Source organism: Phacochoerus africanus, chromosome 3 (assembly GCF_016906955.1).
Source record: "Phacochoerus africanus isolate WHEZ1 chromosome 3, ROS_Pafr_v1, whole genome shotgun sequence".
Classification (NCBI taxonomy): domain Eukaryota; kingdom Metazoa; phylum Chordata; class Mammalia; order Artiodactyla; family Suidae; genus Phacochoerus; species Phacochoerus africanus.
In genome coordinates, this window is record NC_062546.1 from 134,093,991 (window position 1) to 134,106,920 (window position 12,930).

The 12,930-nt window shown below is 33.8% G+C and overlaps 1 protein-coding gene across 1 annotated transcript in view; it reads left to right on the top strand.

Moving 5' to 3' along the window:
• SLC4A10 (solute carrier family 4 member 10) overlaps positions 1 to 12,930 on the top strand; it is a 238,387-nt gene that overhangs the window by 199,265 nt on the left and 26,192 nt on the right. Inside the window, exons 17-20 of the mRNA XM_047772739.1 lie at positions 1,794 to 1,907; positions 2,952 to 3,113; positions 10,424 to 10,675; positions 12,088 to 12,156. Coding sequence (XP_047628695.1) covers positions 1,794 to 1,907; positions 2,952 to 3,113; positions 10,424 to 10,675; positions 12,088 to 12,156 — 597 coding nt within the window. The remainder of the gene's footprint in view (positions 1 to 1,793; positions 1,908 to 2,951; positions 3,114 to 10,423; positions 10,676 to 12,087; positions 12,157 to 12,930) is intronic.

The window sequence follows — 12,930 nt, forward strand, 5'->3', positions numbered from 1 at the left end:
TGCTTTCACTTTTGGAACTCAAAAGTGCACACTGCATTACTGATTGTCACTTTCTTGCCCAGTGAAGAGTGGGAACTATTCCAGCCTGACAGACACTTCATAGGAGCCACTGTTACATTCTGTAATTGGGAAAGCTCCTGCAAGACTCATTGGAACACTATCTCTTTCTCATTTTTAAAGTGTCAGTACCTCCCCCTAACCCACCATGTTTGCATCTGCATATTTGGAAAGGAAAGTAAACAGAGAAACAGCTTAGTTCAATATTTAACACTGCAAAGTAACACCTATGAGGCCTGACTCAGCCAAAAAAGAAAGAAAAGGAAAGAGAGAAAGAAAGAAAAGAAAGAAAGAAAGAAAGAAAGAAAGAAAGAAAGAAAGAAAGAAAGAAAGAAAGAAAAGAAAGAAAGAAAGAAAGAAAGAAAGAAAGAAAGAAAGAAAGAAAAGAGAGAGAGAGAGAAAAGAGAGAGAGAGAAAAGAAAGAAAAGAATTAAAAAATTCATTTTAAGGGATGAGCTAAAGATTGTGATGAAAATTCCATTCTGGGAAAATGTTTTAAGACTGTTTCTTTGAGATAAAACTTCTTTTTTTGTTGCCACTTCCCTCCCTAAAATGGAAGATCCATTTCTTTTTTCTTCTTTAAAATTTTATTGGAGTATAGTTTGACTTACATTGTTGTCTTAGTTTTAAGTGTACAGCAAATTGGGAAGATTCATTTCTTTTCCCCAAAGGCTTAATTTGATTAATGCAAAATTATTTTTTGTAATAACTCCTGCATTTTGTATGTGTTCGTGTGTGTCTCATAAAGGCATCCTAATAAAAGCCCGATCTTGTTGATTATTTTTTAAGGATTTTTGCTCGAAGACAGCTTTATAAATGAGAAATGACTTTAAAAACTGGCTTACACAGAATAAATTTGTCCACTCTCTTGTGCATATCACCTACTGCCATACATATATCTCAGATAAACTAATAAAATATGCTTCTTCAAATAAAAATAAATAATTTTATTTTATGTTATTTCAGGCTTATCATATTAAAATGCTACCTGTGTGAGAAAAAAGACTAGAATACAGCCAAATCTAGCCATGCAACCTTACTCTGTGTTCTAAATATTCACACACTTGAGTTCATAATAAACTTAGATTTTTTATTTATTTATTTATTTTTTGTCTTTTGTTGTTGTTGTTGTTGTTGTTGTTGTTGTTGCTATTTCTTGGGCCGCTCCCGTGGCATATGGAGGTTCCCAGGCTAGGGGTTGAATCGGAGCTGTAGCCGCCGGCCTACGCCAGAGCCACAGCAACGCGGGATCCGAGCCGTGTCTGCAACCTACACCGCAGCTCACGGCAACGCTGGATCATTAACCCACTGAGCAAGGGCAGGGACCGAACCCTCAACCTCATGGTTCCTAGTCGGATTCGTTAACCACTGCGCCACGACAGGAACTCCCCATAAACTTAGATTTTAATCAGCACCACTGGAGTAGTGGCATCATTAAAGATTCCCATAATAAACTTAGATTTTAAATAAATACTAAAAAAGCACAATGCCCATTGTAGCTATTCCATAATGCCTCATTCTGGAAAAACTAAGTGTGTATTCTTCTAAATGACAGAGATACCCAAATATATACTTGGGTTTTGACAGAGTTAATGTTAATATTATAGTATGCATAAAATATAAAGTTATGATATTATGTCATAAAGTGTTTATAAAGTGTGATTCTAGAATATGTTCCTGAGTATTCCTCACTATTTATAGTTCCTTCAAGTGACAAATATTTTCATTATTTTTAGGTTCGATCCATAGTGAGTGACTTTGCTGTTTTTCTTACAATTCTGTGTATGGTTTTAATTGATTATGCCATTGGGATCCCGTCTCCAAAACTACAAGTACCAAGTGTTTTCAAGGTGAAGTTATCATAGCATTTACTGTCTCTCCATCTCTGTAGGTCTAATCTTTATTCAGATGATGGTTATAACACCAGTACTTGGGAGTTTCATGAAAATATAAAGAATACAGGTTAACAGAACAGTCAATAAAATGCCCACAGCATGGCTAATATTTTAAAAATAAAAGAAATCGCAAAAATAGAAAACTAGAGGCCACTTCAAAAATTTTCCTGTTAATTATTCTATTGGGAATATCTACATTCCTAAAAGATAAGGATGCATTTTTGAAAATAAGGGAAATGCATTTTCTTGATGTATAATTGCACATTGACTACGGCTTGGAAAAAACAGTTAAAATTAGTCTGGAATAGAGTTCTGACCGTGTTACTAACTTTGTGACCTTGGGCAGGTTACTTAATCTCTCAACCTCAGTTTTCTCACTTGTCAAACAGAACTGGGGAGTTCCTCAAAGAATTGTCAAAATGAATTCCTTTGGGACTCATCTCAGGCACCAGCCATGTTTAGCACCCTTCCCTGAGCCCCTGATGTGACCAAGGGTTTTTTTTGTTTGTTTTTTTGTCTTTTGCTTTATATGGTAGTCTGAACACACATCTAAGATAAGAGTTATACACAGTTGTCAATGTCATATTTGTAAATTAAATAAATTTGCCAGTCATGATCAGTAAATATTAATATGCCTTTATTTAATATAAGTATTGATTGAGAACACATATTTTTAAGCCAATCTTTTGGAGTTGAAATCCTATCTCCAGCACTTATTGGCTTTGAAACCTTGAGAAATTTACTGAACCTCTCTATGCCTCAGTTTCCTAATCTGTATCTTTTTAGAATGTTGTAAAGAAAAAATAAGTTAAAATATTTAAAGGACTTAGAATGGTGCCTTATAAATGCTTTGTGAATATTATTATCATTATTATTAAATATAACTCACTTGGCATATCAGTTTATAATTAGGTCTTTCCTGATAGAATCTGTAAGACTTAATTTGATTTGATATTCATTCATCCAGTTAATAACTATACCTTCTTTAATTTTTCACAGCCCACAAGAGATGATCGTGGCTGGTTTGTTACACCTTTAGGCCCAAATCCATGGTGGACAGTAATAGCTGCTATTATTCCAGCTTTGCTTTGTACTATTCTAATTTTTATGGACCAACAGATTACAGCTGTCATCATCAACAGAAAAGAACATAAACTAAAGGTATATTTTAACAACTGTCTTAATGTAATCAGTGTGACTTACCTGACATCAATTGATGTTCATTATACTTTGCCTGAATTCTTTAGTCATTTACATTGTAAAATATTAAAATATTTTCAGATTTGTAATTTTATTTTCTATATTCATAGAACTTTTATCATATAATGAGCTTAAAATTAATTAATTAATTATTTTAACACTATAAAATCTAAATTCAGAAACCTCACCTCCAGGGCTTAAAATTTAAAAACATTGATGAAGTTCCAGATTTCTTTACCATGTTTAACACATTTTAATGAAATAACAGTCTATTTTGGTGAAGAGTAGATTTACCAAATTGTTTTACATCTGGTATTCTTCTCTTTCTCTATTTGACCCTAAGTATATCAAATTGATTGCATTCATTATTGGAACAAATTACATCTTCAAGTATTTGTTTTTTAATTCTGTCTATAATGTCCCATGACATTAAACTCCGGTTGTAAATATTATATAGTTCGTAAGTGACATCTTCATCAAGTTTTATTGCAGATTTCAGTGACTTTCCTCTACAAAGAGGATAAATATGAATATACTTATTTATTGTATTCTGACCTTGCCATTTTGCAGCTGTGAATAATCAGTTGTTTGCTGGTATGTAGTTTGTCTGAAATCTGTGATGTGAGCACTATCATTTCTGGGAATATGTTAAATAAAGTCAACAAAATCACTAAATTGTTAAAAATACTCTGAATCAAAGCTTATAAAAACAGAACATGCAGTCTTATTTGTTCTGGCATCATGGGATATTTGATATTTGCCAGCCATCTTCATATACTCCTTAAACTCTGGAAACTTTTCATTGTAAGAGCAGCAGAAATCATCCTATATAGAATTTTTACATTTGTTAGAAAGATTTAAAAAATTTCTAATTGATTGAACTATTTGATCAGAAGTAGTAGTTAATAAATATAGGAAAGCACAATTTTTTGTAATTAATCTTACTGAAAAGGAATTTTCTCCATTATATTAAAGAGAATGTGTACCTGTCTTAAAGTAAACAATCTTCTTCACTGTCTTTGTAGAAAGCAACTTAAGTGCTCAAAACATTTTTAAAAATAAGTTCATATTAACTTATTTTTGTCAAAGGAAAATTTTAATTATTATTATTATTATTATTATTTTTTCTTTTTAGGGCCGCACTCACAGCATATGGAGGTTCCCAGACTAGGGTTCTAATTGGAGCTATAGCTGCCAGCCTATGCCACAGCTGCAGCAATGCCAGATCCCAGCCACGTCTGCAACTCACACCACATCTCAAGGCAACACCTGATCCTTAACCCACTGTGCAAGGTCAGGGATCAAACCCACAACCTCATGGTTCCTAGTCAGATTCGTTTCTGCTGTGCCACAATGGGAACTTCAGGAAAATTTTAATTATTAAAGATATATTCTACAAAAATTGTTCATGAAGTCTTAAGAACTAGACCAGTGGTGTGCTGGTACATATTTAACAACCAGTTCTCTGTGTATGAAAAGAAAGACCCTGATTTATAATGTTTACTGATTTTCATTATGTGAATTCTCCCATCATGGCCCATTTCAAGCTATGAAAGTGACATCAATTGGCAGGAAAAATTTTGAAAATTAAACAATTGGCTCTTATAAGCCTATACGAGCTGGCTCCAAATACCACTGAACTACATTATTCAATATTGGAAATTTTGAATCATTTACTGCTCTCAAAATAAGAAATTCAGATTTTCAAGAATAATAATTTACTTATTTGAAATCAACAGTTTAAAGATATTATTTGCTTTAAAAATATAAGCCTTCTGCAAAAGAAAATAGCACCGTAACTCATTAAAGTTATATAGTTAACTAAGTAGATCCACAAAACCAGTGTTAAGAACTTTATGTTGAATATCGTAAATCCGCTACTCTCTAAGAAGTAGGAAAACATTTTTCCCTAGACATGAGTTTATTTTTTTAAAACTGAAAACATCTTTATTTTTCTCATATCTATTTTTATTATATACCTAAATATATCTATTCATATGACATATGTTGAAGAGCATTATCATGGTAATTATCCTATGTCAACAATATAATTCTACATTATCACTTTTAACAGTGTATATATTTCATTGTATGAAACATGTTTTAAAATGCACTGAAAGTCTCCTGTTTTAGAAAGAAAGCTATATAATCATTATTTCCCATTATTATGGAAATTTTTTAGCCTTTATAATTAGGCAGAAATCTCACTGATTTCACTGAGAAATTATTCTTTGTAAATGCTATCAGCTAAACTGATACAGGCAGCATTTTTTTCTAAATATTAGTGGCATCGTATTGAAACAGAAAGATTAGCTAAGGGTGATATTATCTTTTTGGCTGTCCTGTATCCTTCCTCATTCTAGGTCTTTCCACCTTATAAGTCACATAGCGCTTGCTTACTCCTTGTTCTTCATGAGCCTCCCATAGGCCCTTGACATTCACAGACTTTCTAGAGCCCTAAATCAACAAATATTCTATATTCCCTTTACTAATGTGTAGAATAGCTAAAATATAATAAAGCATTTTCTAAATGGTCCTTTCGAGTATTTGCATTTATAGAATCAAATATGAACTAAAGCAGTTAACATTTTTTTGTTACTGAAATAAACATGAGGCTGTGTTATTAAACTCTATTACATTATTTGTACATTACCTTTTTATTGTACAAATGTCCACGTAATCAAAAGATTCATGTTTTACCTTAATGACTTGGATTTGGTAAACAGAGTAAGTCTGGCTTAATCATAAAATTTGCTGTATTGCCACAAACAGTAGGGTCAGTCTTTTCTTGGCCACTCTGAGCCTGAATACCTCACCTTCCTCCTGGATATGGATATTTACAAGCAAGTTCTTCCAGTGAAGACATATTTTATCTACACAGAGTTTTTTGTTTTGTTTTGTTTTGTTTTTGGCCTATAACCCTTGACTTCCCTAAGCTTCAATATAGGGTGGTCTCTTGCTACGGATTTTCCTGTTAACAGCAAAAAAAAAAAATCACTTTCTCAGCATATTCTTTACTCAGAGTGAACAATTTGTTCCATAGTCTCCCCGCCTGTTGCTTCCCTGAAATGTTTTCACAGTCTCTAGCTTTAACTTGAACCACATTGTCACAAAAAGACACACGTCTCTTGAATATATCTCCAGACCACAAGTTAACCACATTTTTAGCTTTTACTGATTTTCTTTTCTCACTTGAAAACCCACTTTTGCCTTGGTTGGAGCATTCCTGGAGATAGTTTAATGAATGATGATTTCTAGCTTCTGTATTACGTACCTGGTAGATTCCACATCATGCATATAAGTCTATATCACATGTCCAAGTCACCTAAGAATTCATCATTTCATTCTTCATCTCTCAGAAACTTAATTTTTAGATCTTTTCACTTTTTCTTCACTTTCATTAACAAAGCCAGTAGTTGGTTTTCTTTTAGAGGATTATTTCAAAAAATTTGAAAAATCATCTTGTATTACTGCATATGCAGTAGAGCTATGCTGAGCTGAAGAGTCTAGACTCAATTCTCTGGCTAAGTGGCTGAGTTATCCCTCAGAATGAGGAAGTTCAAAATTAGTCAAATTTTAACTCATTGCACCTAATTATCCTTGGGGTCACTCAAAAGTATTAGTTGCAAGTGTCAAACTTGAAAATGGAAATTATCTATATGATATATAGATGTAAAGCTGTACTCTCTCTAACATTTCTCATTTGTTTGTATCTGCCCCAGAGAAGTGAAATAGGCATAGGTTAACTGAATCCCTTTGAAAAACAGTAAAAATATCCACTTGTTTTTTAAGCACATCCTCTAAAAGTGAAAAGATAGAAAGATATTATCTTTCAGAAAAGAAAGTTTCTGTTAAGATGCAACCACGGGCTTTTCTACATGTTTCTGTAGACAGTTCAGGCTTCTTTTGACATCATTTTTAATAAACAGCAATACAATCCCAGAGCACTTGAGTAAATGAATGCATTTGCAACATTCATTTGGCACCACATTCTCTTGATGATTATGGCATTTGATATGTTCTTTTTTGCCCTCTTTGTCAGCCTGGTTCTTCATGTCAATCTATAGTCTTTTATGTGGTTAACTTGACAGATGCAGGAAATTGCTGCCAAGCTTTGAAATGAATTTTTTCAGCAGTGGCATCTGGGTATCAGATGGTCCTCTTGGCTGGCCTCTTGTCTTGCTGCATGTTGGTTTTAGTGGGGTCTGGTGTAGCATCACCTGTTGCTATGCTCCCTTTTTCTCCCATATGTCCATTTCCCGTGATTCATGGATGAATGTGAGAATAGAAGCTCTGGTTCTGTCTTTATTTCAGAAAAAAAAATCTACAGAAATATGTTAGAAGGTGCAGAGTTCTCTCTCTGACAAAGGGATGCTTCCCTTTGGCTGGCATGCCTATCAGCTAATAATTTGGTTACAAAGACCAAGTTTTTAAAGACATTTTAAATGAAAGGCAAGAAGAAGGATGGTGATTAATTAGTGAAAGTGCCAGAACTGCTTTATTTATTTGATTCACATTAAATTAAGATGCTCCCATTGTTGTAGATAACCAGGGGAAATTATATTTTTGTTTTTATCATATACTTGGACTTGACTTGACTTTAGCTTTCTAAATTTAAAAGGAAAATGGTTCCCTCCAAAAGCATTATTTTGTCTGCTTCCTGCATTGTAGAATCCCACTGTTTACATTTATATCATATTTTTTAAACACTAAGACAAGAGCTCTAGGAAATTATAATCATGAAGAAAGACTTCCTCCCATTATTAAGCCATAGTGAGCATGAGCATGGGAAAGTCCAGGGTGTTCTAAAAGCACAAGCCTGACCTTCAACTCCATGTCCTTTGCCCTTCTCTGATGTTTATCTTTCTGCCCCTAGACCTCTTCCATTCTCTCTTAGAAGTATCACAACTTTGCAAAACAGCCCAGAGGGTACTATTCATATTGAACTGCCTCAGCAGTGGATGCTTGAGTAGTCAAGTCCTTCACTGTTCTGTATTCTTCTCACTCCAAAGTCCCTCGGACAAAACATACTCTAACTGGTTAAGATGTTGTCCTTAAATGGGACTAAAATTTGAATTCTATTCTGTGCAGCTACATCTTCTAAAATGTTCTGCAAAAGGACCAGGGAACCATAGGATGACCCTGGTGGAGTGTCTTCTCATGCCTTTTTGGTTATGCTGACACCAGGGTGTTTTTCTTACCTCTCTAGCTCTTAGTAATGCAACCTTTGCTGAGTTACTTGCAAAAAAAAAAAAAAAAAAGTTTCTAGAGTCATATTCACAAGGGAAGTTGAGTTTGAGTTTAAGCATTTGGATGAACTGGAGCATTGTGCCAGAGCTGACCCAAGGAAGGGTGCCACTGAATTGGTGACAGTGCAGGAGGAAAAGGTCCTTATATGGAGATCTCTCATTTTCTCCTCACTGTCATCTCCTGCACTTTTACAATTTAGCAGGGATAAGCAGAAAGGAAAGAAAGTGCAACTGATTTTTAAGGATATTTTTCTTAATAAAACAAGCAACAAAATGAAATAGAAGAAAGAAAACGCTACCATGACCTGCAACAAATATTCAGTATGTTTCACACTCCAGGATGTATTAGCTTCCAGATTAACTAGAAACTGGTCGCAGCTTGATAATACTGCCTGTACAAAAAAAAAAAAAAAAATTATTCCTCTAGAATAATTTGTATTTTTTGCTCATGTTAATAATAATAAATTAAACAGCTGTATTTATTTTAAAAATGCATCTAAGTTTGATTTTAAAAATATTGCAGTTATGCACATTTTCTTTTAAAAAGTTGGTCTGTAACTTTTTGATTGTTGTTGTCCATCAATGATTGCACTAAAAATTGCCTAAGTTTACCTGCCCTTAAGAAAATATACATACTTTTATTGAGGAGCCTTGAAACAAATGAGTACAAAAGAAAAATTTATTGTTCAACTGCTGGACTATAGTGGTTCCTAACATTTACTAGGTGCTAGCTAATATATTAGACATTGTTCGAATGACTTGCAAAATCATTTGCAAATTATTCTCACAACAACCCAGCAAAGTGTCTCCTGTTAGAATCATCACCATTTTTTAAAATAGGGAAACAGAGGCACAAGAAAACAATTTACCTAAGAACACTGGTTGAACCAGCATTTGATCCCAGGCCATCAGCCTCCAGAAATTATACCATTGGTAACTACTTAATTATACTACCTTTCATGAAGTAGCCATTAAGAGCTGGAATGTAAAATAGGCCAAGCCATTTGCTACCTCTGAGGCTTTACACTCTTAATTTCCTAGGGAGGATGGAGGGAGAGGGTAACTCAGCTCTTCCCCACCTTCAATTTATCTCCTCAGCGAACTCTTAGCAAATCACCCTCCCCAAGGGGAGCAGTCTCCAGTTCCCCATACTTCCATTTGCCCCTTGCACCCATTTTCCCTCATTTATATTTCCTGCCTGGTTTAACAAAGCACTGACGTTTGCAGTAGCTGGAGATCAGTGATAGTGGAGTAGGATCTTAGAGGAGATAGAAAACATAAAAACTATCATTTTAAGGAGAGGCCAAATTTTTCTATTGCTGAAACTGAAACAGATGCGAACAAGATAGTATTATATCAGGATAAAAATGAGTATATACAAGGAAGTTTAGGTTCTATGATTTTTTTTTTTCACAATAAAAATTGCCACTGAGACAAAAGAGGGCAGTTGGAAACTAAGGGCTTAAGAAGAGTTTATCTTTAGGAGCTCTAGCAAAGGACTTCTGGGATATTGTCAGGAAGTGGTTTCTATTCACAACCAGGCCATTCTTAGCTCTGTTGCAGTCATAGCCCTTACTTTGTTTTTTCAACCTGATGCCTAGTATATGATTGGCACTCAATTTTTTCGTGTGAGTTCATGATGAATGGATATATGAATTGCAAATTAACCTGCCCATTTAAGGAACCTAAGTGAAGTGACCGTATTTGATAATGACTACTGATTCAACAGAACTAGGATGGAAACTAATGTATCATTAACTCAGAATTACACTAAACCTATAAAAATATGTAGAAGTCACTATAGTCACATTTGCAGTAGGAACATCTGCAGCTTTTCTTTAAGTGGGTTATATATTTTGAGACTGTTATCTTTCATCTTAATTTATTTTGCATTTAAATTTAATTGTATAAGATTCAAGACGGTATCTCTTTTTCATTCTTTACTGTTTGATGGTGGTGGTGTCATTGGTCTCTATGCTAAATTCAGGTAGTATGAGGATCCTCTTTTCTTTCTTTTAACAGAAAGGTTGTGGGTACCATCTGGATCTGTTAATGGTGGCTGTCATGCTTGGTGTGTGCTCCATCATGGGCCTGCCATGGTTTGTGGCTGCCACTGTCCTCTCCATCACTCATGTCAACAGCCTAAAACTGGAATCAGAATGTTCAGCTCCAGGAGAACAACCCAAATTTCTTGGCATTCGGGAACAAAGGGTTACTGGGCTTATGATTTTTATTCTTATGGGCTCATCAGTCTTTATGACCAGTATTCTGAAGGTAATGAAATTTGCCTTTATGAATTTGAGAAAAAGCCGAATATATTTATTATTGTTTAAGAAATTTCATTTGAATCTAAGCCATCAATTTGTAAATATTGTACAGCAAGTGATGAAAGTGATGATTTTTTTTACCATGTTTATATAGCTTCTTAACAAGAGAAATTATGTGCTATATTTTGGAATCCTTAAATACATACAAAGTTTAATCTGGCAAAGTAAAATTTGATGTGTAAATTATCGTAATTTTGAAATGGTAATCAAGTTATGGGAAACAGTCACTTTTTATTTCTGACTGAGTTGTGACCTGAATTTATTGCAGGCCTACACAAAATAAAGTATTTTCTTGTCAGTGAGCAGATAAATTTGCAGTTAATATTACTTAGTATAAGGTAAAGGTGCAAAGATAAGCAGTGTCATGGTCACAGCCACATATATAGCCACATATGTAATTATTATATTGATAATTTTTTTATCAAACTATAGTTGATTTACAATGTTGTGCCGATTTCTGCTATACAGCAAAGTGACTCAGTTATACATACAGTTTTGAATTTTAAATATTCCATAAAACCACCACATGGACATCATCATTGTATAAACTTATTTTTTCACGTTTAAAACAATTGAATCCATTTTAAAGAGCGTTAAAGAGTAATTCTTAAAAAAAAAGAGTAATTCTTTTGTCATAAATAATTTTGACATATTTCCAAGGTGTATCAATTGTATTTTAAATTATAAATCATTTTAGCTGCCCATATTTAGAAAATTCTAATTGATTTATTTAATCATTCTCACAAGTTTACTTTTAATAATTTACACATGTACATTTGTAAGAATTAGTTTCTTGTTATATAAGTAATTATAGAAGAAAAAAGATATGGAGATCTTTCAATTAAAAAGATAAAAATTAAACAATCCACATAATTACAAATATCTAGTCTAATGTAGGAACAACATCTAAATGTTAGCTCCATCCTTCACCTTTAATCTAAATATCTTACCATTGTGAAACAAAATTCATATTTCCCTAAAGTAGCATAATAATAATAAATATTATTTATCACTTGTATGTATCTTTATTATTTATCACTTGTGTCTTTTTATTGGTTTCAACCTGTTAAATACTTATTAACAACTCCATTATTATCTGTATTTAGATATTGGGAAACTAAGTCTCTGAGAGTTTATCAGCTTATCCTTATTTAGATATTGGGAAACTAAGGCGCTAAGGTGATGCTGCTAAAAAAATGTTACAGCTGAGATTTGAACCCTTGTCTTCTGGCTCTGCCCTATCCTGCTTCTAAAATATTTATTTATTTTTCTGTGTTTTTCTTTAGAAGTACAAAATATCTCAACCACGCTATATCTGAAAGTAACTTGTGCCTTTTTTTTCCAATTGTTCTTTTACAGTTTATTCCTATGCCAGTGCTGTATGGAGTGTTTCTTTATATGGGTGCTTCATCTCTAAAAGGAATTCAGGTAAACTAATTACAGTAATACAGGTACACCTGTGATGACTTGTCTTAAGGTCTATTGATGCTAAGTCAGGTGATAGCTAAGAAAATGCCATTACTTGAGGAGCAGCTCTCAGTCCACAATTAAATTTCAAATTGGTTCATAATCTTAGGGTACCATAAGTATATAAAAACACTAAAAGATTTAGACATTACGATCCTTTTTAAAAAAGATAGTGGAATATTTAAAAATATATCCATGGGGTTCCTGTCATGGTGCAGTGGTTAACAAATCCGACTAGGAACCATGAGGTTGTGGGTTCAATCCCTGGCCTTGCTCAGTGGGTTAAGGATCTGGCGTTGCCGTGAGCTGTGGTGTGGGTCGCAGACGTGGCTCAGATCTCAGGTTGCTGTGGCTCTAGCGTAGGCCGGTGACTACAGCTCCAATTAGACCCCTAGCCTGGGAACCTCCATATGCCATGGAGCAGCTCAAGAAAAGGCAAAAAGACAAAAAAAAAAAAAACCAAATGCTGCTTATCTTTGATTCTGTAATCATGTGTGTGGACATCTCTCTGAGAATAGAAATAAATTATGCACAAAGATGTACCTTGTAACACATATTATCAAAATATTGGAAACAACCCAATTATCCAACAGCAGTAAAATAATTAAGCAATCTATGGAACATTAATTTAAAATAGATAATTATGATGACCATAAAAGTAACACGATAAAAACGCTTATGGCAAAATCAAATGCAAAGTGAAAAAGTGGGAAAACAAGTCATAGCTACCATAGG